We start from the raw sequence: 24,464 nt of genomic DNA on the forward strand, positions 1-24,464 counted from the left end.
TTCTCTTATCAAAGGAAGTTGATGTTTTATATTCTGAGCACTAGTGAGATCTCGAGAGTCTGGTTTTGACCTAGGTCTTTTGGTTTTGCTTTGTTCCCTTTTGGTTGTTTAAGCGGTTTGCTGTGTTCAGCACTGAACCAGACCGCAGTGATTTTAACTTTCTCTGACTCCCGTAGAATGTACATAGTACATGGATCTATTATAACACAATAATGAATGCAATAGTCATTTTTCTTTAGAGTCACTGAGAGAATGTTTGTATTGTTGTTGCAAGATAACCTACCTGACCCTACTTATCCAAAAAAAAAAAAAAAGAGAAAAATAAAAGAAATGAAAGATAACCTACCTGAGCTCATTATTATCAACACTGCTGGCCAATATTTCCTACCTTATCTTTGGTGAAAGATTTCTTTGTTTTGTAGATCTGTATCTCCAATTTCAACATCTTATGCCAGATGGTGGCATATTTCAGGAAGTGCACAAGAGAAACATCAGATTCTAGCATCTAATAATGATGGTGAGGATGAAAATGCTAATTGGATCCGATTTAAATTCATTTTGTGATGGGGTTTGCTCCTAACTGTGCTCATATGTCCGTTTATGGTGCTTGAGAATCCATGTTTGTGTTTAAGCTTCTGTTGCATAACCAAACATTTGAGTTGCCCCTTGAAAGTTCATCAGTATTGAGGTTAAAGTTCTATAATCAGTTTTGCCATTAGGATTAGAAGTTCTATATCATGATCCATATAATCAAAGTAAGTTGGCTCAAGTAGAGGTGTACGTCTAACATATTATGTGATCGGTGAATACCAACAAAAGTGAATGCAAAATTTTATAAAACAACTATTAGGCCAACGATACTGTACTGGTCTGAATGTTGGGCAACTAAAACATGTCATAAAATGAGTGTAATTGAGGTGAGGATGCTTAGATGTGTGATAAGACTAAGAACGACATATTTCAAAATGAATATACTGGTGAAATGGTTGGAGTATCACCAATTGAAATAAGTTGAGAGAGAACATGCTATGACATTTTGGTCATGTACAATGAAGACTTGTAGATGTGATGGTAAGGAAGAGTGGAATGACCTGTACGTGCTAGGATTAGAAGTTCTACAAATACCTGTAGAAAATGAATTTATTTAATTGAACTGAGCATATAGCTTTTGAGAGCGGAATGACTGAAAAAAGGCTCATGCAACCTCACTCAATTGAAACACAAGCCTTAATTTAGTTTGGTTTGGTCAACTAATTTACATTAACTATGTGTCTAATGGTTGTGGAGGAAACTGTTTTTAACATGTGATACTCCTCAATAATGGTGAGGTGATTTAATAGCAATATTGAGATTTAGATGTACCCAACTTTTATCGTGATTTAACATGTGATACGCCTCTCTATATATTGGTTTGTCAATTATCTATTGAAGTTGTCATGATTCCACATCTACCAGCATAAAACTCTGCTTGCTCCTTTCAGGTTAGGCATCCAAATATTTTATCATTCCCTCACAGTATGGAGGCTGAAACTTTTGATGGTTCTACTGCAAAGGTTACTATCTATATTGTCACTGAGCCTGTCATGCCACTATCAGAAAAGATCAGGGAATTAGGATTAGAAGGTACACAAAGGTATATAAATCTATTCTACGAGATTTATTATTTTTTTTTATTTTCTTATTTCTTTATTTATTTTTATTTTTTTCAAAATCAGCGATGCGCTTGATTAAAGCCTTTATATAGTGTTTACTAATTGTTTTATTTCATGTGGTTTTATAATGTAACTATTTCGATCCCATTTACACAGTATAATTTTCTTTTGGGTGCTTTCCTCAGATATTTTATGTATACAGTTCTGTAGATTTAGAATAATTGAACAAGTCAGCACTTAGTATTTCATGTGGTTTTGTAATGTAACTAATTCTATCCCATTTACACAGTATAATTTTCTTTTGGGCACTTTCCTCAGAAATTTTATGTATACAGTTCTGTAGATTTAGAATAATTGAACAAGTCAGCACTTGTGTACATTCTCTTCAATAGTGTGTGCATTTTGTTTTCAGATTAAATTGTTCTTTTGTTTGTTGAAGTTTATTTACCTTTCTTGGAGATTAGTCATAGATTTTTTGCCTTTTGAACATATCTCATTCTTTGGTGGCAGGGATGAGTATTATGCATGGGGATTGAACCAGATAACTAAAGCTGTGAGCTTCTTAAATAACGATTGTAAACTTGTAAGTATTTTCAATTTTAGTTCACAATTTTTGTTATGTATTGAGTAAATTTTTAAATCAGGTTTCACAATTGAATAAAAGTTTCAAATGCTTCAGTTAGAAACAAATTTGGTTGTTCACAGATTCATAATTTAATTAGTTGATGTACATCTGCGCAATGCACTCTAGTTTGAGGAAAAAACTAAGACCAATTATCAATTTGTGCATTTGAGCTTTAGGCACTGTGAGGTGTACTTTTCAATCTTCTTGTAATATACTGGTTGATATTGGCCTAGTGCTGGTTTAGGTTAGTGATTTTATGGTTGGGGACCGACTGACCAATCCCCAGTGTTGGGGCTATTTTATTTATTTATTTTTTAAAAAATTTAGAACTGTTTTTCTTGAACTATTTTTTGTTTTCTTGATATTTTATAATTTTAGATTAGTCATCAATTGCTATCTCATATTTGAATTTTAAAAACAGGTGTAGTACTAAAAATTGTATTAAGGCTTGAAATTTCAGTAGTGCTCATTTCTTCTGCAATGGTTATAGAGTTCAGGCTGTCAAGACTCAAGTGTGATAATGTAGGTTTGAGATTCAGGGCTGCCACTCTGTGCAAATAATGCCGTAGTTGTTGTACCCAGTCTACCCCTTTCAGCACCCTCAATTGACAGGGACTACTACTAAGTACTGTCCTTTCCTTCTTTTTTTTGGCTTGTAATTTTATTATCCTCAATTATCATTGGGAGTTTTGGACCAAAAGCCTGTGATATTGAAAAGACTTCCCCAAGTTAAAGGATTAGGGTTCAAGGCCCATCAAGGATCTTTTTTTGGAAGGTAGAAAAAATTATAATGTGTGTTTTCAACATTACCAAAAAAATGTACATATGTGTATATATATATCACATGATGCTTGGGCCCTCTATTCCTAATTTTAGGAGAAAAATGCTGAAAGTATTGTTCCCCTTGGCTGAGTTATGAGAAGGAAAGATGAGTGGGGTTATTCAACTTGGGCTGAAGACATTTGATCTTGCCAGAGAAGGTGAAGATGGGAGTTGAGTGGTGGTGGTGCTGCTGCTAGGGAGATGTGTTCAAAGATCTCTCACTCTACATACAGTGGTATGAAGTTGGTTGGCTAGACAAGAAGATGTAAGAGGCATTGAAGGGGCATCAGGGTAGAGGGTTTTGGAGAGTTTGAGAGGGGTAAGAAGGTTGCTGGAGTGTAGAAGCTTTCAAAAAAAAGCGGGGTGGGAAGGTTCTTGGATATGAAAACTTGCCATTTACAAAGGATGAATAATTTTTGTATCTTGGAGTTCGTATATGGAGATCAGTGGGTAGAAGTGGTGATGGTGCTAGTGGAGTTTAAACTAGGTGGTGTCTGGAAGCATGTTGCTAGAGTGTAGGAGCTTTGAAGGGAGGGGGGGCTGTTGGAGGTTCTTGGAGTAGAAAACTTGCTATTACAAAGAAGGGAGAAGGTTTGCACCTCAGAGTTCATGTGTGATGCTACTAGAGTTTAACCCAGGTGGTGGCTGGAGAAGGGTGTCTTAGCTGAATACGTTTTCTACATGCATCAGTGGTCCCAACATGGCCTCAGAAGTCGCTAATAGTTGATAAGCACAACAGACCAATGTTACCAGAAAACACTAATATCATAGCGATTATGTTTTGGAATGCACGTTCTGAAATGTGGTATACTCTCATTCCAAAACTGTGAATTTTTCGATCCAAAGTGACCTCTAAAATATTTTCCAATATAAACCTTGAAAGTTACCTTAGAAGGAAAAATAAATCAAATATAATAAACAAAAATCTAAAGAGAATGAAGTTTTGGTATGACAAAACATAAAAAAAAAGTCATAATGCTTATAAAAATGTGTTGTGACATGATTAATTTGAAAAAGAAAAGTAATTTTATTTGATGTCTAATTGTTAATAGAAAACTGCTCTAAAAATACTTTAAATTCTAATAGTGTAATTTAAACAAGTCCTACCCTAATCGTACCACATTTTAGAGAATGGGGTGTGTTAGGGAATTAGAGAGCCCACAAGCACACAGCAATAGGGAGAAACTCTGGAGTCCACAAACGCCATATCAAGACCCAACATATATTATTTGGAACTCATACCCACTTAAAACCTTAAGCCTATAAGTGGAGAGTCCATCTGATGTATATTAAGACTCTTCTCTTTTATTCTTTATCCAATGTAGGACTCTACCTTCATACATGCTCCAACAATCGCCCCTCATGTGTAAACCAAACATTGGGCCTCTCTATGCTCCCACTCGAGTCTTGTTCTATCATCAACAAGTTCATTGTAAATCATTGCACACTCCTCTTTAATCTTGATCTAAATCTCCAACATTGAGTCTAGCGTGGGCCACCTGCACACACTTCATTATGAGCCACCTTGTCGCGGTCTAACCTTGCCATGTGCATCAGGAATTTTCTTTGCTCCATCAAGAGTTATCATGGATTTTTCTTGCTCCATCAAGAGTTTTTGCGCAGCCCAAGCCCACCAACATCAATGCTCCAGGAGAGTCTGCCCATAGATCATCTGCCATCGACTCTGATACTAGTTGTTACGGAATCGGGGAGTCCACAAGCGCACAGCAATACCGGTCCAATCCATTGGAGAGAAACTCTATAGTCCACAGACACCACATCAAAGCCCAACATACATGATTTGAAACTCGTACCTACTTAAAAGCTTAAACCTATAAGTGAAGAGCCCATCTGATATATATTAAGACTTATCTCTTTTACTCTTTATTTGATGTGAGACTCTGCCTTCACACATGCTCCAATAGGGTGTACCATGTTCTCGATCTCGTTCCACGTACCAATACAATCCATGTTCTAGTTAACATAGCAACAAATAAGGAATTTGTGATGAGGAGATGGTTCACTCTTTAAGTGACGTGTGATAGAATTTATGAGTTTGTGTTTGGTGGCGTGATTAAGAGAGTTGGATGCTTTGTGTTAATGTAAAATGTAAATTGTAAAATGTAAACTACCACCCACCTACCACCTCCACTACCACCCACTCCACCTACCACCTCCACTACCACCCACTCCACCTACCACCTCCACTACCACCTACACCTACTACCACCCTCTCTTCTATATATAGGAATTGTAAACATTGTAAATACATATCAATCAATACATATCAATCAATAATATACATCAATTTATTTTACATGGTATCAGAGCAGGTTTAGAACCTAATATTTTCGCTTCCCCGGCGGGCGGCAATCTCGCCTTGGCCGCCCGCCGGACAAACCCAAATTTCCCTAATTTCTTCTTCAATGGCAGATTCTTTAACAACACTTCTATCCTTCTCTGCTTCTTTCATCTTCAGCCATGGAATCACTCCTGAGACGTCTCTTCATCTTCATCATCTCGTTCACTCTCTTCGTTACCTACATTTCAGTCGTTGTTTCAGCAACAACCATAACACTCTCCAACAAGTGCACCCACCCAGTCTGGCCCGGATTCCAACCCGGCGCCGGACAACCCATCATCGCACACGGCGGCTGCAAGCTGCCCCCCTGGTTCCTCATCTCTTCTTGTGCTCGCCTCATCTCTTCAGGATCCATGTTTTCTACTAGCTTGGGCATTAGGAACACCACGATCACCATGAAACCCATCATCAAACCCATTGGGCTTTTCACAACAGACATTATGGAGAAAGGTTCCCTCATCTCATAATACTGCTCCTCTTTCAAAGGCTCCAAAACCAACTCATTCAGACTCCTCCTGATCTCTGTGAGTGTTGCCTGAACCTTACCCGGGGTTCTGGCACTAACATCAACACGAACTAGAGAAAAGAAATAACCAATCGCAGACACTTCAATAAGATGAGTACCGGCTGGGACATTATGGAATGAAAAATATCCATCAGGCCTGAGGAAAGTGACCCTCTCTCTCTCTCTCTCTCTGCGCTTCCAATGGCAGTGACGAAGAGTTCGAAACCGATCTTTCTCAAATTTTCACTTCTCTGCTTTCTCTCTATCCTCTCTTCGGCACTCGCGATCACGCCCTGGACTGGTGATGGTTATACCATTAATGGTCGGGTGAAGATTCCAACTCCAGGTCTTGGTGGTCCGGCCGCATCTGGGGCCGCCACGGTTGCCGCTCCACCGTGTCTTCGTCTCCCCCTTCCTCCGCTGCCTCCAAACTAAGCCAAAATGGCGTCAAGTCTTCTCCATCTTCTTCCATAAGTTTAGAGAGTTTGGTCTGCTTTTGAGAGAGAGAGAGAGGAGCTTTTTTTTTCAGACAGTGGAGGCGTGTTTGGTGTGCTTTTGCTTTTCTTTTTGGGATGTTTTTGCTTTCATCTGAAGCACCTCTGTCTCTCTCCACTCAAGGCCTCCCTCATAAAATAAAATAACAACATATCACCACACTGCAGCAGCCGAGGGACAAGGTTCACACACACACACACAACACCCACGTTCTTTCCCACTTTTCTTTTCTTTTAATATGTATATATATTTTTATTATAATATCTTTCCACCAATATATTTCCACCATCCTCTAAAATAATATTTCTTCCCATCCTCCCACTTTGACCCATTCTTTGTATTATTATTATTATTATTATTATTATTATTATTATTATTATTATTATTATTATATATCTTTCCAAAAAAAAAAAAAAAAAAAAAAAAAAAAAAACAAATGTAAACTACCACCCACCTACCACCTCCACTACCACCTACACCTACTACCACCCTCTCTTCTATATATAGGAATTGTAAACATTGTAAATACATATCAATCAATACATATCAATCAATAATATACATCAATTTATTTTACACTTTGTTAGGAGGTTAAGGTGGTCAAGGTGTGGGTCGACCGAATTATTTTTTGGGGACAATTTAGGAATGGACAAAGGTTGGCGAAGTTATCTGGTTGGAGAAGCTGGAGGAGTGTAAGTTTCAAAAGAGTTGGAAGACTATTGAAGTTGCTGTGGACTATAGCCGGAGGTCGCTTGGTGGTCTTGCAACAAAGTGGCGTAGGCAATGGGTGCAAGTTAATCTCGGGAATGGGTGTGGCGGGCACTGGTGACAGACATCTGGTACGTGATCCTTATGCCGACACCAGTGAAGAAATCAAGCTAAAGCTTTGTGTGGTGTTCACACATGAAGTTGTGTTACTGGGGGTCAAGTGGTGACTTTGGGGAGTGGGCTAACTGCACACGCATGATGCTAAGAAAGCTTTCTCTAATGAGCTTTCGAATAGTCTTGGTAAGTGGCATACGATTAGTTATAGGGGTGGGAGCTCACATCAAAGGGCAACACGTGGAAAAAAGCCTTTGGAACGAAGTTGTGTGGGAGGCTCTTGTTTGGGTATGATGCTTAAGACGGGTTATGGATTGGGCCTTTTCGAAAATAATTATGAAAGGGAAGAGATCAATTGGGGTAAGAAGTGTAAGAGATCAATTGGGGTCTCGGGGAGTAAAGAGATAGCTAATGTGGATGCCCAATTAGTCCAAGTCCAAAGACAAAGAAATGAGTGGATGGAGAAAGTGTGGTGGGCTGTAGAAAAGCATTTTGGGCAAAAAAGATAAGAGGCTAAGAAAATAGTGGGAGCTCATTCTTTTGTTCCTCTTGTCAATAGTGCCCAAGCCAAAGAAGAAATATAGGAGCGGTGACATATGCTACAAAGTCAATTGATTCTTTTTTAGGTGTAGGCCCAAGTAGTTTTATGGGTCTAGTACATTGTAGGTCTTGATTAGAGATGAGGGTATTTCTGTTCAAGTTATGGACTTAAGCCCAAGCAACGGTCCTACCACAGAAGAGTTTGTTGGTCAGAGAGGAAGCCACTGATCGTGTGGAAAGTTCTTGTAGGTCTACTGTATTAGATTTGGTGGTGATGATGGTGGAAAAACCTACCATTGTTCTTATAAAGGGAATGGAGGAAGAAGTGTTGGAGTGGGTTATGGAGAGGGTCAAAAGTCTGAGCAAATATGTCAGGTTTCCCTTGACAAAATTTTGAGAAAGATGCTTTCGTGAAGCAATTAAAAAAATTTGAAGCAAAATGGAGGCTTGGTTTCGTTGAAAATCTGGCAACGATGGCAGGAGCAAGAGTACGAAGAAAAAAAAAAAGAAGTGAAATGGAGTCGTAAGGTTGGGGCATTGGAGAGTGGTGAGATGTATTGGAGCCTGTTGAAGGTTGTCCTTGTGCTTTGTGTCTCAGATAATCGTTTCCTTCCTTGTTCTATTTTGTACAGTGGTGGTCCTCCTGGCATTTTCTATAATATAATTTTTATTTACTTTAACAATATATAGATAATTTCAGTTGGGCCATCCCTTGGGTAAAATAAGGCCTTGTTAACAACATTTTAGTATTATTTTAGTCCTGGTCTACTTGCGGAAAATGCCTTATTATATATAAAAAGAGTATGCAATGCATTTTATTTTTGTTTTCTGGACATATGCTGGCGTTAAAAATTAGTAAAAAGTGATCTTATTCCAATGGTGATTCTATGGTCTTTTGTTGTTGTTGGGGGTACTAATGATTCATTCATTTGTTGAAAAGAGGAGGAAACTTGTCTTATGTTTCCATTAAAAACATGTGTGTGAAATGTTTCTCTGAAATTCAATGCTAGCTGTTCTGAATGTTGATGATTGTTGAGGGAAAACTGCTGTTTGGAATTGTGACCAGATTATGAATTGGTAAAGCATTGGGAACATGCACCAAATTATGCTTTTGTTCATGTTGCGAAGTTTCTATTTGGATCTGTTCCAGATGTATTATTTCAATATTACGCATCCATAGGGGAAACGGGCACTGCTTCTGTTTGTGTATATATATTTTTTTGGTTCTGCTTTACTTTCTTCTTCTGTTCTATTTTTTGATTTATTTTTTCCAATGAATCCTAATTTACTTTTTTCTTACCCTCTTCCCCACTCCCACAAAATAAAAAAGGAAAAAATTTCTCTCTCTCTCTCAATGTTGTGATTCATGATTCATTTTGGGTCTACAGGTCCATGGTAATGTTTGCTTGGCTAGTGTTGTTGTTACTCGAACTTTGGACTGGAAGCTGCATGCTTTTGACGTTCTGTCTGAGTTTGATGGAAATAATGAAGCTTCTATGGGATCAATGCTGGTACTGTATCTTTTGTGGATGTGCTTCAGTTGCTTGCCATTGCCTTTTAACTTGATGTTGGCACATGTATCTTTATTTTAATGAATTCTGTGCCCAAGCAACAGTTATAATTGATAAAAAAAATCATGAATTAATCAAAATATATATATATATATATATATGAATTGATAGAGCATTAAAGAAAATATAGTTTGGCACTTGATTTTTTCACACCATTGATTAAATTATAATCCTCCCAGTTGAAACATGCCCACAATTTATCTTTAACTAAATCTTTCTCATTTTGTATTTGTGCTGAATTAAAAAGCTATGCAGACTGCTTATGCTATGCCTGTTCTTGATTTTTACTGATGATAAATGTTTCACCGACTTTTCTGTAATAATTTTTTCTGTATATTTCTCAGAACATGTATACTAAAATTATTCCTTAGTAGTTTGTTTGTAGTCCTAACAGATTGATTAGGATTTTCTTTTGCCAAGTTTCTCGGGCTTTTCATGGTTCATGATGGAATTCTTATCTGGATGACCGACCACCTTCCATTTGTTAGCCACATAGAGGTTTGGCTGCTCACATACCGATTTTTTTTCATACAGCAATATGAATGGCTTGTTGCTTCGGAATACAAATCAATGGAGTTTTTGAAATCTGATTGGGCAACAATCAGAAAATCTCCACCTTGGGCCATTGATTCTTGGGGTTTGGGTAAGTGTGCCATTGCCCTTTCAATGGTACCAATTCTACTGAATTAATCTTCATCAAGTTGGCAATAAAATGGATTGGTAAATGATCTCTTCACGTTGCATGAGTGCTAGACGCAGTACTTTTTTTTTGTTTTTTTGTTCTAGCTATTAGGATACACTGTCTTGAATGCCCATGTATTAATGAGACATTTGATCCGAGCATTTTACTTTGTTTGTACTTCCATGGAATCGCTATTTGATAAATTTCTATACAGATTCCGTACTTTTCTTGAACTTTGCTAAGAAAGTACTTCTGTTTAATACTGGTGTGCATTGAAGATTATTTTGGAGGCTTGTGGTGACATACTGGATTCATTTCTGGTGTGGAAAAAATTAAATGGAAAGTTTTAATGACTAAAAGAACATTCGTATTTGCTGGAAATTGTGTTCATGCATATAATATGATAGTGGTGTTGGTGGTAGATAGTGGCATGTATAGAATATGATAGTGGTGTTGGTGGTAGATAGTGGTATGTATAGAATATGATAGTGGTGTTGGTTGTAGGTAGTGGCATGTATAGAATATGATAGTGGCGTTGGTGGTAGATAGTGGCATGTATATAATATGATAGTGGTAGATAGTGGTAATATATAATATGTAAGTGGCATATAATGGATTATGATGATGTTTGTAATATCTCCTATATAAGGAGTGTCATTTGGTCTTGTAAGATAAGAAGTTTTGAATATAACAGAAATATATTCCTTCTTCCTCATATTTTCGGAGTTCTTCTTCTTCATATTTTCTAAGTTGGTATCAGAGCAACAAAAAACACAGCAGCCCTAAAACCGTCATAGCCATGTCGGAAGTCACGTCCGGAACCACTTCAACCCCTGCCGCTGCCATTCCGGTGAAAACGTCCAACTCTCACTCTGTCCAAATCACCACCATCCGCCTAAATGGTGATAATTTTCTCCGCTGGTCACAATCTGTCCGGATGTATATCCGTGGGCAAGGAAAGATCGGTTACATCACTGGTGACAAGAAGGCTCCTGCTGTTAATGATCCGCTGTTCGACAATTGGGACGCTGAAAACTCCATGGTTATGACATGGTTGGTCAATTCCATGGAGGAGGATATAAGCTCTAATTACATGTGCTATACTACTGCACAAGAATTGTGGGATAATGTTAGTCAGATGTATTCTGACCTAGGAAATCAATCTCAAGTTTTCGAATTAACTTTGAAGTTGGGAGAGATTCGTCAAGGAGATGATTCCGTCACCAAATATTTCAATTCGTTGAAAAGGTTGTGGCAGGATCTTGACATCTTCAACACATACGAATGGAAATCGGTTGACGACTGCAACCACCACAAGAAAACTGTGGAAGACAGCCGTATTTACAAGTTTCTTGCCGGCCTCAACATTGAGTTCGATGAAGTGCGAGGAAGAATTATTGGCAGACCTCCTCTCCCATCCATTGGCGAAGTATTTGCCGAAGTCAGAAGGGAAGAGAGCCGAAGGAGCGTCATGCTTAAGAAAAAAGGTAATGGTGAATCAATTGAAATTTCTGCTTTAATTAGCGATGCTGCGGCCAACAAGGCTGCAAATTACCAGCGCAGGTTTGATGATAAGCCACGGGTCTGGTGTGATTTTTGCAACAAGCCTCGCCATACACGCGAAACGTGTTGGAAGATTCATGGCAAACCTGTCAACTGGAAAAGCAGCAAACAAGGAGAGAAGAATCGTGGCTTTCCTACCGCTAATGAAGCCGATTCAGGTCCCTTCAACAAAGAGCAGATTGATCAACTCTTAAAGCTGATAAAATCCAACTCCTCAACCGGTACTCCTAGTGTTTTGTTGGCACAAACAGGTAGAAATCCTAAAGCCTTCTCTTGCCTAAACTTCTCTCCGTGGATCATAGATTCCGGTGCCTCCGATCACATGACTAGTTTTTCCCATTTATTTAGTACCTATTTCCCTTGTTCTGGTCATGACAAAATCAGAATAGCCGATGGTAGTTTTTCACCTATTGCAGGAAAATGATTTATTAAACTAACTGAGAAAATTAATCTCAATGCTGTTCTTCACGTCCCCAACTTAGCCTGTAACCTTTTGTCTGTCAGTAAACTATCTAAGGATTCTAATTGTCGTGTTACATTTTTTGAATCCCATTGTGAATTTCAGGACCAGAACTCGGGGATGATGATTGGGCGTGCTAGGATGCTTGAAGGTCTTTACTACTTTGATGAAGTACCTGTTAGTAATAAAAAAGCTCAGAGCTTTAATAGTACCAGTTCAATCTCTGTTCGAGAAAAAATAATGCTATGGCACTATAGGCTAGGACATCCTAGTTTTCTTTATCTGAAACATTTATTTCCAGAATTATTTAAAGGGATTGATTGTTCTTCTTTTCATTGTGAAAGTTGCATTTTTGCAAAATTTCATCGCTCTACTTATTTGCCAAAACCTTACCAGGCTTCAAAACCTTTTTATTTGATTCATAGTGATGTTTGGGGCCCTTCTAAAATCACTACTCTTTCTGGTAAAAGATGGTTTGTTACATTTATTGATGACCATACCCGCTTATGTTGGATTTATTTGATGAATAAAAAATCTGACGTGAAAAATTTATTCACAAATTTTTACAATATGATTGAAAACCAATTTCAAACCAAAATTGGTATTTTACATTCTGATAATGGAACAGAATATTTCAATGAGCAGTTGGGTGAGTTTTTGGAAAAAAATGGGATTTTTCATCAATCTACATGTCGGGATACCCCTCAACAAAATGGCATTGCAGAACGAAAAAATAAGCATCTACTTGAAGTAGCACGTGCTATAATGTTTTACATGCATGTTCCTAAATATTTATGGGGTGAAGCAATTTTAACAGCCTCTTATTTGATAAACAGGATGCCTACAAAGGTGTTAACATACAAAACACCTTTTGATTGTCTCAAAACTTTTTTTCCTGACACGAGGTTGTTTTCTGATTTACCCGCCAAAGTTTTTGGATGTACTGCCTATGTTCATGTTCCCAGTCAATTTCGTTCAAAACTTGACCCCCGTGCTATAAAATGTGTTTTTTTGGGTTATTCCTCAAACAAAAAGGGGTATAAGTGCTTCGATCCTCAAAACAAGAAATTTCATGTGAGTATGGATGTGTCATTTGTGGAAACAAAATCCTATTTCCCCAACACTTCTCTTCAGGGGGAGACAAGTGGAGTAGAAGACCGTTTTTGGGATATTTCTATCCCGCTCCCCAATGTCATTTATCCTACACAAAAACCACATCTGTCTGATAATGATCACTTAGGAGAACCAAGTTCTATGGTGCCTAGTCAAGAAGATTCTTGTTTAGGGGGAGAAGTACTACAAAATGATCTAAATCCTGAGCTTCAGGTTTATACTAGGAAGCGATTTCATCTGAGGAATAATGACCCGAATGTCCATCCTAATGACCCGAATGTCCACCCGAGTTCTGGCATCGAAATTTTAGGTAATCCTATTCCTTCTATTTCCGACCTTGATGTACCTATAGCAATTAGGAAAGGTGTCCGAAATTGCATTAAACATCCTATTGCAAATTACCTCTCCTATCAAAGACTGTCTAAAAACCATAGAGCTTTCACATCTAGGATTTCACACTTGTTTGTTCCAAGGAATATACAGGAAGCATTGGATGATCCGAATTGGAAATTAGCAGTCATGGAGGAGATGAATGCTTTAAGGAGAAGTGGTACTTGGGAGATAGTTGATCTACCCAAAGACAAGAAAACAGTTGGGTGTAAATGGGTGTTTACGATAAAATGTAACGCAGATGGAAGCGTTGAGAGATACAAGGCGAGATTGGTAGCTAAAGGCTTCACTCAAACTTATGGGATCGACTATCAGGAGACGTTTGCTCCTGTTGCTAAAATAAATTCCATCAGAGTACTGTTATCTCTTGCAGTAAATTCAGATTGGCCTCTACATCAACTTGACATTAAAAATGCATTTCTCAATGGTGATCTTGAAGAGGAGGTGTTCATGAGCCTACCGCCGGGATTTGAGCAGAGACTTGGAAGTGACAGAGTATGCAGATTGAACAAGTCATTATACGGGCTCAAACAATCACCAAGAGCGTGGTTTGAATGCTTTGGGAAGGCAGTTATCAGTTGTGGCTTCTCGCAGAGTCAAGCAGATCACACAATATTTTATAAACATTCAAAAAACAGTAAAATTGCAATTTTGATTGTTTATGTTGATGACATCATTTTAACTGGTAATGATGAAGCAGAGTTAGCAGCCCTCAAAGAGAAACTCGCAAAAGAATTTCACATTAAGGATCTGGGAGCCCTCAAGTATTTCCTCGGAATGGAATTTGCAAGATCCAAGGAAGGTATATTCGTTAATCAGAGAAAATATGTTCTTGATCTCCTTGGAGAAACAGGTATGCTTGGTTGTAAGATGGCGGAGACTCCGATCGAGCCTAACTTGAAGTTACAAGCTGCTAAGGCTGAAGAAGTCAAAGAGAGAGAACAATATCAGCGACTGGTAGGGAAATTGATTTACTTGTCTCATACGCGGCCTGATATTGCCTTTGCAGTCAGCATGGTAAGTCAGTTCATGCACTCACCAGGGGCAGAGCACTTTGAGGCCGTTTATAAGATCTTAAGATATTTGAAAGGAACTCCAGGGAGAGGCTTACTATTCAAGAAACATGGACATCTTCAAGTTGAAGTATACACAGATGCAGACTGGGCAGGAAGTGTTACAGACAGGAGATCAACATCCGGATACTGCTCCTTTGTAGGTGGGAACCTAGTTACATGGCGGAGTAAAAAACAGAATGTGGTAGCTAGAAGTAGTGCAGAAGCAGAGTTCAGAGCTGTTGCCCATGGAATCTGTGAAGTAATGTGGATTAAAAGAATTCTTGAAGAATTAAAGCTTTCTCACCCGACACCTATGAAGGTCTATTGTGACAACAAAGCAGCTATATCTATAGCTCATAATCCAGTTCTACATGATCGCACAAAACATATAGAAGTGGATAAACATTTCATCAAGGAGAAAATCAATGCTGGCATAATCTGTATGACCTACCTTCCAACAGGTGAACAATTAGCTGATATGCTAACGAAGGGACTACACAAGAAGCAATTTGATAAGCTGACTAGCAAGCTGGCTATGGAAGATATCTTCAAACCAGCTTGAGGGGGAGTGCTGGAAATTGTGTTCATGCATATAATATGATAGTGGTGTTGGTGGTAGATAGTGACATGTATAGAATATGATAGTGGTGTTGGTGGTAGATAGTGGTATGTATAGAATATGATAGTGGTGTTGGTTGTAGATAGTGGCATGTATAGAATATGATAGTGGTGTTGGTGGTAGATAGTGGCATGTATAGAATATGATAGTGGTGTTGGTGGTAGATAGTGGCATGTATATAATATGATAGTGGTAGATAGTGGTAATATATAATATGTAAGTGGCATATAATGGGTTATGATGATGTTTGTAATATCTCCTATATAAGGAGTGTCATTTGGTCTTGTAAGATAAGAAGTTTTGAATATAACAGAAATATATTCCTTCTTCCTCATATTTTCGGAGTTCTTCTTCTTCATATTTTCTAAGTGTATTTTCAAAATTTATCGGAATGCTTGTAGTTTTTATATGCATTATGCTTAACTATTGCTTTTTGTGGATGGTTAGGGTATATAGGCTAGTAGAGGAAGTATGCTAAGCACTGAGCTCGCGCTGCACCACAGAGAGTGAGAGAGAGTCCCCAGAAGATGATGCTGACTTGCCTGGAGATGAAAGACAATGGGCCATTATTTATGGGGGCCTGCCCATTGAGGCTAGTTCACCACACTGGAGGGGTACAAAGTATGCCATGGTCATGTCGTCTTGGTTTGGAGTTGTATTATTGTGAACTTCTCTCTAAGGTATAGCCTATAGGTCCCTCAAGGGACGATGGAACAAGTACCTTTGCAAACCCTTAACTCTAGCCACTAAGCCAAATGATCCCCAAAGGTCCTGTGTGTGGGCCACAAGATAGCGCTTGAGCGGTCCATTACTGTGGCACCAACTCTAAGGGGTCCCTAGGCCCTACTGTCAATCTAAGCTGTTGTGGGAGTATTATGGTGCCTTTGGAGGTAAAGTGCTATGAGGCATTGGAGAGCCCCGCTCAAGTGGAGTGTTCCTCAAAACAATTGAGTAAAAGCCTGAGAAAAGTGAAGATGTGCTCAAGTGGAGAATTGCTAAACCTTTTTGAGGGTGAGACCAAGTATACATGGACGAGCGTATTTGGTGTGCCTCTTGGAGATTGGCACTTTAAGCACCTATGCTCAAGGTAAGCACCGTGATTCGCGGTCATTAGCCTTGTCTGGCATGGCTCAATTGTGGACAGAAGGGTGGCAAGACACATTGTAGCATTTAATTGGTCATCGTGTCACATTACTCACATCGCAAGGATGATATATGATGACCCAAGCACTTGGAGATGGTGACGTGGTAGTGACATGGCATGCGACATGGGCAAGTGGGCCTTTCTTGTACCCACACGTTTTTTAAGATTTTGATTAATGTGTAATGTGTTGCTTCTTTGCAGTTGGGATTATCTTCCATTTTGCAAAAAAAGGCCTCTAATAAAAATGAAACTTTTACATGGGAGAACAATCAACCTAGTATTTTATGTTGGGTTGTTTATGGCTTTATTGATTTCGTGGGCATTTCACCACTTTTTGTTTCTTTATCTTTAGGTATAATTTGTATAGATTCTTTTTTATTTTTGGGAAGTGATTTATGTGGATTTTTATTGCAATCTAATTTTTCTTTTTTATGTTAGGCTGTCTTATTTATGAGCTTTTTTCTGGTATGAAGTTGAGTAAAACTGAGGAGCTGCGTAACACTGCTTCCATACCCAAGGTATTGACCCCTCCAAATGCTTTTTTCTTTATTCAGTTTCACTTTCTTTACTCATTAAATTAGTGTCATTGTTTGAGCAAGTAAATGCGGATGTGTATGCGCATGTGTTTGCCCGTGGCTAACAAACTTTTGTTTGTCTTTGATTGCTTTTACTTTCCAGTCAATTGAAAGATTCATCTTCATTTCCATCTGTGTATTTTCTTGGCTCACAGTCTCTACTTCCAGATTATCAGCGGCTTTTGAGTTCCACGCCTGCTCGCAGGTTGAACTCATCAAAGCTTATAGAAAATAGTGGTGAGTTCTCCTCCTTGCTATTTAAGTAAATGCCTGACGGATTTCTTGTTCTTGGAATTCAAATAGCATTGCATTTTCTTTGGGAAAATTTGCCTTCGTTTGATTGCCCATGACTGCAGCTTATTTTTACCTTAGAGAATGTTTCTTGAATTCAATTGTCAGTTACCCCTCCCTTCCCTTTTTGGTGCCCCCCACTTTGGCTTTTTTAACCAATCAATTTTGTGCCTGTCAACTGTGGCATAGTTCATGTTTCCTTTGCTTTTGTTGCAATATAGTTGGCAATTAAACCTTTTGGATTGGGTATCTTCAATTTAAATCTTACTGTTGTTTGTTCTGGTTATGTATTTATCTCATTGAAATTCAACGTTTGTGTAAGTGTGGTAGGTAGAGTTGAGTGTGTTAGGTGAGAGTTGAGTGTGGTAGGTAGATGTAAGTGTGTTAGGTGAGAGTTGAGTGTGGTAGGTGAGTATGTTTTTCTCTTCTATATATAGGAGAGTCATTGTATACATTCAATAATATCAATAACATCAATCAATAATACAATTCTCTATTTCTCTTTATACATTAAATATCTACAGTTTGAATTGATATGCCTTTTCCATTGCACTTTGTGTTTGGGGTAATTTTGTTTTTCTTTCCTTTAATTTCATTGCCATTGGTAAACTTGTTTCAATGATTATCTATTCTGTCCCATACTTTCTCCTGTGTTTTACTGAAAGAAGCAAGCTATGTTTCTGCAGAATATTTCCAAAATAAGTTGGTGGATACCATACATTTTATGGAAATTCTGAATTTGAAGGACAGCGTTGAAAAGGATACTTTCTTCCGCAAACTCCCAAATCTGGCAGAACAGCTCCCTCGCCAAATTGTTCTGAAAAAGGTTTCTTTAGATTGATAATATGATATGCTCAAACATCAGTATTATTGTCAATGGTTTTCAATGCAAAATCATTGTTTGTTGTCCTGTCTCTACAGTTACTTCCTTTATTAGCTTCTGCCCTAGAATTTGGTTCAGCTACTGCCCCTGCTTTGACTGCAGTGTTGAAAATGGGTTCTTGGCTTTCACCAGAAGAATTTAGTATCAAGGTCATAGTCTTCCAGTGCCTTATGGTGTCCTTTTTAAATTGTTTACATTTTGAATTAATTCCTATTGCTGGGTTTCTTGTTGAATATGTTGTCTTTGTAATTACCATTTTTTAAAAATATGATCTGTCTAGAATACATGACTTTTCAATTTAATTTCATCTGTTAGAATACCTTGCTCTTATTTGTAGGTATTGCCAACAATTGTTAAACTCTTCACCTCCAATGACCAGTCTATTCGAGTTGGTCTCCTGCAGCATATTGATCAATATGGGGAATCACTGTCAGCACAAATTGTAGATGAGCAAGTATGCAGTCAGGACTAAATTATTATAATATCTTCGTAGCATTCTGGCAAAATTTGTTTGTTCCTCTTTGGCCCTTCGGAGCATAACTTTTGTTGACCTTTTACTTTTTCGCCATAGAGTTTGAAATTCTAAAACGTATGTTCTTTTTACTAGGTTTACCCTCATGTTGCTACTGGGTTCTCCGACACATCTGCTTTTCTTCGTGAAATGACACTTAAATCCATGCTTGTTCTGGCTCCTAAGGTGTGTGTGTCTTATTCTTTTGGTAGCAGTAGCAGGACCCTTTTTCATGGTCTTTGGCATGTAATGTAATGATGAAAAAATTGTCTATGTGATGAGAATCAGTTGATATAAAGAGACTAGTAGAACTGGTTAGTCGTGTTGAAGTGTGGGTTTTCTTAACCTTCTACATTTGGAAACAATGTTAAAACTTTCCACTCAAATCCCATTGCTAGCATTGGTAGTCAGAAGCAACTATTATTGTATTAGTTCTTCCTCAATTATAAGTTGATTTTGTTTCCTTGCTTATCCCTTCATTGAATTACAATCTTGCTCAAGTGAAGGCTAGAAGATTTCTAAGCTGATTATGCCGACTTCTGAGAAACACATACACTTCTAAGAAGGTGGTGTCTTTGTCCAACACGTGTTAGACACTTACCAACAATCGTCGGACACATGTCCAAACATATTGCTTGGACACGATTTGGATACTTGGGGGACACAAGGATCCATCGCTTAGACACACATGAAATACATTACAAATTTGAACAAGATAACTTAGGATCTAATGATAATAGGAAAACGATGTAGATTTATACCTATTAATCTATCGTCTCTTAAACTTTAGAAATTCGTAGTGCATTTTTATGTGTTCATACGTGTCTTACATATCATAAGTCTGACCTAGTGTTGGCACATAAATTTTAAACCAAATTTATGTTTAAATTTCAAATACAGTCAATGACATACATAGAGCCTACAATAAGATTGTTGTAGGCAATCACTTCCCAAAATGATTAATTTGCTCCGTTGAAGTGTATAAATAAAACAACGTCGTATCTTAACGACGTTATTCAAGATGCTCAAATGACACGTGGAGCCTACGAAAGATGACACCTGTAGAGCCTACAGCAAAGACACCACATAGGATGAAACCCCAAAGATCAATTCGGTTAATCAGATATACGATTAATCAGATAGCGCTATTATTCAAAATTTAAATGGCGTTATCATTCAATTTGAAATTCAAATATCATTCAATTTGAAATTCAAAATGAAGATGAAGCGTTCCTATCACCTGATGGCCCTCCATAAATATGGGGACCATCACACAAGACCGGGGGGATCGAAAAATCAAAAGGGAAAAGATCAGAGAGAGAGAGAGAGAAAGAAATTGAGAGCTAAAGAAGTCGTTACAAAAAAAAGAAGAAGAGAAGCCTAGAGAACTGAAGAGCCTACGCTAATGGCGATGAATAGGTAAAGGGTTCCAAACCCAAACTGTATTTTGTATTCGAGGGTTCAAAACCCATAACAATTGTAAGAATTAATCTATAGAGAAATAGAGAGAATTGTATTATTGATTGTTATATGTTGAATGTTACAATGATTCCTATATATAGAAGAGTAGGTGGTAGTAGGTGGTAGGTGGAGTAGGTGAAGTGGAGGTGGTAGTGGTGTAGTGGGTTAGGTTTAGTGGAGTAGGTGAGGTGGTAGTGGTGTAGTGGGTTAGGTTTAGTGGAGTAGGTTTAAGTGGGTGAAGTAGGTGATAGGTTTTAACAGCCCCCCGCAAACTCAAGGGGGATAGGAACTAGCCAACTTGAGTTTGGAGAGAGTAACAAAACAAGAAAATAGACGAATACATAAAAGAAAAGAGGATAGGAGACACTGTATGGTCGTGTCAGACCGATGTAGAAGATAGTTTATGGGGTCATGTCGGACCGTTGTAGCAGACAATGTTGTGACAGTTGTTGTGACAGTTTACGGAGTCTTGCTGGACCCTTGTAGAAACTAACCGAAATCAATGTCGGGACAGTTTACAGAGTCTTGTCGGACCCATGAAGGAGCTAACCGGAATCAATGTCGGGACAGTTTACAGAGTCTTGTCGGACCCATGAAGAAGCTAACCGGAATCACTGTCGGGACAGTTTACAGAGTCTTGTCGGACCCCTAAAAAGTCGCACCCTCAAAAGGTGTGCCCAATTTTTCAAAAGGCGTGCCATCAAAAGGCGTGCCCAATCCATAAAAAGGCGTGCCATCAAAAAGGCGTGCCTATCAAAAGGAGCGCCCATGTTGTCGGCGAGCGCCGAGAGGCGCATGATGCGCGTGTTGCCTCGGCTATTTAACCAAGGTTGAGGCGGAGGCTGTGCAAACCAGTCTGAAACCGCCGAAAATCCTTTGAAAAAAACTCTTCCGTTTCTGAGAAAGAGATTCTGGAACACTCTGTTGCCATTCTGTAACCAACCCTTCTCCACTCAGCAACCCATAACATGGCATCGTCTTCCCGTTCAACTACCCAGAATATGGCCTCTTCGTCCCGTGGTCTGCTCACTCTCTTTCCCGACCTCAACGAGTCAACAAGAGAGATAACTGGTGCGGTGGCCAGTGAACCTCAACCAAGCGCCTCTGGTTTTGCTCCGTTGAACTTTCCGATGCGGTCGGTGGAGCAAAAAATGGCGGTGCAAACTGATATTGAGGCCAATCAGTATACTTTGAAGTCATGTGTGGAGACCATGACGGCGGTCACAAACCTGTCGCACCGGCTGCAGAGCAGGACAAATGAGGTGCAGCAGTTAAACGCCCAGCTGGCTCTGCTCCAACGTATGTATAAGGATGCGCGAGCAGAGATAAGTGTGCTAAAGGCGGAAAATAAGGAGCTGAAGCGGAAGGCCACCGTTATGTTCCGATTTGGAGGTCCGCCATATGCTGTAGTGGAGGAGCAGGCGGGAGTGATCGTGCCCAGTGGAGTGGGAAACACGGAGGCAACACCGTCAAGGGCCGCCCAGGACGGAGGCAAAAAGAAGAGACCGGCGGCAGAGTAGGTCGGTGGGTGGCCGTCTGCAGAAAAGAAAACAAATCTGTTGTTGTTGTGATGGTGATCTTGTGTGGTTTTTTTTTTTTTTTTTTTTTTTTTTTTGGTGAGATGTAAAATTGTAATCGGGGTTGATCCCTGAGATGAATAAAATATGGTTTATTGTGCAAATTTGTATTTGTAAATTGTTTTGGGTGTTTTTTTTTGTTTTTGTTTTTTTTTTTTTAATGAAAAAAAGAAAGATAAGAGAAAATAAAGAAAGCGGAGATGTGAGGGAGTCGGTGAGTGGAGTGCAGAAGGAAAGATGGGTTTTAAAAATAAAAAAAGGGGGCATGGTCCCAATGTCTGGTCCACAGCTTTGTTTGCATTGTCCAAACGAGATCTCTTTTCAAAAATAGGCTCTCCCATCTGAGAATGAGTGGTGAATTGAGATTGGGTAGCTGATTGATTTGTAGATGCGTCTGCGTTGCTCCAACACAACGATCAGTAGACGCTCCTGAGCAAGAACGCTGATCATGGCTTCTTCGCCTCTTCCGAGGGGTCTGTAACTGTAACGGAGCTCTGGAGCATGTTGTGGAGGTCCTCATCGGTGGTGACGGAGATGAGGGATGTGTTCAGAATGTGAATTGAAACTATCCCCACTGGCGTTACACTTTGCAATTACCGAGGGATCCGAACTCGGACGATCGAGATCAGAGAAATCAATCAAGCTCCAGGAGCACCAGATCAGTAGCGGTAGAGCTTGCCGAAGACATGGAGAGCGGTGTCGAAGCCGATGAAGCAGAGGCTCATGACGAGGACGACGGTCGGGCTGATCTTGAAAGGTTTGAAGCTCAGGTTGAGCTCATAGCTCTTCTCTGCGAAGACGAGGATGACGAGACACGTGGCTCGGCTCCGATCGTCCATCTGAGTTCGTCGGAAGGCGTGTTGGCTCGCGACGGGAGCTCGGTGGAGGTGTGGAAGCTTGATTTGCTGGGCTGAGTCAGACCCGACTGTACGAGTCGGGACGTGTGTGGTTGACTTGGGTGATCGGATCTTGGTAACCGGGTCGACTTGGAGAAGTAGTGCTCAACGTTTGGCCCGAGTTGCTGGGTTTTGGTATAGTTTTGGCTATGAAGATCGACCAGTTCATGCAGATGGTTGACCATGCTTACTAAGGCTGTTGCTCAGCACAAGCCAGTAGCCTTCATAAGAGTGGTTGGTTCTGAGTTCTTTCAGAAATATTAGGTTGAGGTCCGGCGGGCGGCCAAGGCGAGGTTGCCGCCCGCCGGTGAAGCGAAAAATATTAAGTGCTTAACCTGGCTCTGATACTATGTAAGAATTAATCTATAGAGAAATAGAGAGAATTGTATTATTGATTGTTATATGTTGAATGTTACAATGATTCCTACTTCACCCACTAAACCTAACCCACTACACCACTACCACCTCACCTACTCCACTAAACCTAACCCACTACACCACTACGACCTCCACTTTACCTACTCCATCTACCACTTACTACCACCTACTCTTCTACATATAGGAATCATTGTAACATTCAATATATCAATTAATAATACAATCATTTCTCTTTATACATTAAATTTCTACATGGTATCAGAGCCATAAGATTTAGGCCCGTATTTTGTTTTCTCACCGGCGGGCAGCCGGCCGGCAACCTTGCCTTCGCTGCCCGCTGGAATTTTGTACACATACCTTCATCCATCCATTGTTGAAGATCACCAATCCAGATCGTCCTATTCTCTCATTCGATCCCTGATTCTCTCGATGTCGATAAGAACCATTAAAGTCAGCAATGTTTCCCTAGGGGCAACTTTGCAAGACGTCAAGGAGTTCTTTTCCTTTTCTGGTGATATTGAATATGTTGAAATGCTGAGTCATACTGAGCGATCCCAAATAGCATTTGTTACCTTCAAGGATTCGCAAGGAGCACAAACTGCAGTCTTACTTTCGGGAGCAACAATAGTTGATCTGACCGTCACCACAAATCTGGATCCAGATTATCAGCTTCCACCTGCTGCTTTTGCAGCTCCTCTTAAAACAGAAAACAAAACCGCAAGTGGTTCTGAATCTGTTTTTCGGAAGGCAGAGGATGTAGTCAGCGGCGTGCTTGCAAAGGGCTTTGTGTTAGGCAAAGATGCGGTCAGCAAGGTCAAGTCCTTTGATGAGAAGCACCAGTTGACTTCCACAGCCACAGCTAAGGTTGTTTCTTTTGACAAAAAAATCGGGCTTAGCGAAAAGTTTAGCGCCGGGACTTCTGTTGTTAATGAGAAGGTTCGGGGAGTAGATCAGAAATTTCAGGTTTCTGACAAAACCAAATCAGCATATGCTGTTGCTGAGCAAAAAGTCAGTAGTGCTGGATCAGCCCTAATGAAGAACCCGTATGTACAAACTGGAACTACGTGGGTGACTGGTGTTTTTAGTAAAGTTGCAAAGGCAGCTGGAGATGTTGGCCAAAAGACCAAACAGAAGGTAGGAATGGCTGAAGAGGAACAGCGAAGGAAAATGGTGGATGAATTTGCGCAGATTCATTTATCCGAGTCACCTAAATCACCAAATCCGAGCAATCTTCAAAGCCCGCACCGGCCAAATCACCAAGAGTGACGGCCACCCACCGACCTACTCTGTCGCCGGTCTCTTCTTCTTGCCTCCGTCTTGGACGGCCCTTGACGGTGTTGCCTCCGTGCTTCCTAGACCACCAAGCAAGTTGCCTCCTCCCTGCTCCTCCACTGCAGCATATGGCGGCCCTCCAAATCGGAACATCACGGTGGCCTTCCGCTTCAGCTCCTTGTTTTCTGCCTTTAGCACAC

General features: G+C 39.6%; 1 protein-coding gene and 1 pseudogene across 12 annotated transcripts in view; both read left to right on the forward strand.

Annotated features, from left to right (window-relative positions):
- Positions 1 to 24,464, forward strand: part of LOC114284510 (uncharacterized) — a 58,832-nt gene that overhangs the window by 7,289 nt on the left and 27,079 nt on the right. For 3 of the 12 annotated variants that reach the window (XM_082882535.1, XM_082882537.1, XM_082882536.1), the window contains 9 exons: positions 2,163 to 2,235; positions 9,212 to 9,334; positions 9,929 to 10,037; positions 16,859 to 16,938; positions 17,151 to 17,232; positions 17,973 to 18,112; positions 18,208 to 18,318; positions 18,507 to 18,623; positions 18,777 to 18,866. In XM_082882535.1, the coding sequence (XP_082738661.1) occupies positions 2,163 to 2,235; positions 9,212 to 9,334; positions 9,929 to 10,037; positions 16,859 to 16,938; positions 17,151 to 17,232; positions 17,973 to 18,112; positions 18,208 to 18,318; positions 18,507 to 18,623; positions 18,777 to 18,866 (925 nt within the window). Of the gene's footprint in view, positions 1 to 422; positions 569 to 1,481; positions 1,634 to 2,162; positions 2,236 to 8,013; positions 8,397 to 9,211; positions 9,335 to 9,928; positions 10,038 to 16,858; positions 16,939 to 17,150; positions 17,233 to 17,972; positions 18,113 to 18,207; positions 18,319 to 18,506; positions 18,624 to 18,776; positions 18,867 to 24,464 lie in introns of those variants that run through there. The other 9 variants (XM_082882529.1, XM_082882531.1, XM_082882532.1 and 6 more) reach the window with 7 other exon arrangements.
- LOC145797435 (binding partner of ACD11 1 pseudogene) lies at positions 23,191 to 24,258 on the forward strand (annotated as a pseudogene).

Source organism: Camellia sinensis, chromosome 8, assembly GCF_055761805.1.
Source record: "Camellia sinensis isolate YWXY chromosome 8, ASM5576180v1, whole genome shotgun sequence".
Taxonomy (NCBI): domain Eukaryota; kingdom Viridiplantae; phylum Streptophyta; class Magnoliopsida; order Ericales; family Theaceae; genus Camellia; species Camellia sinensis.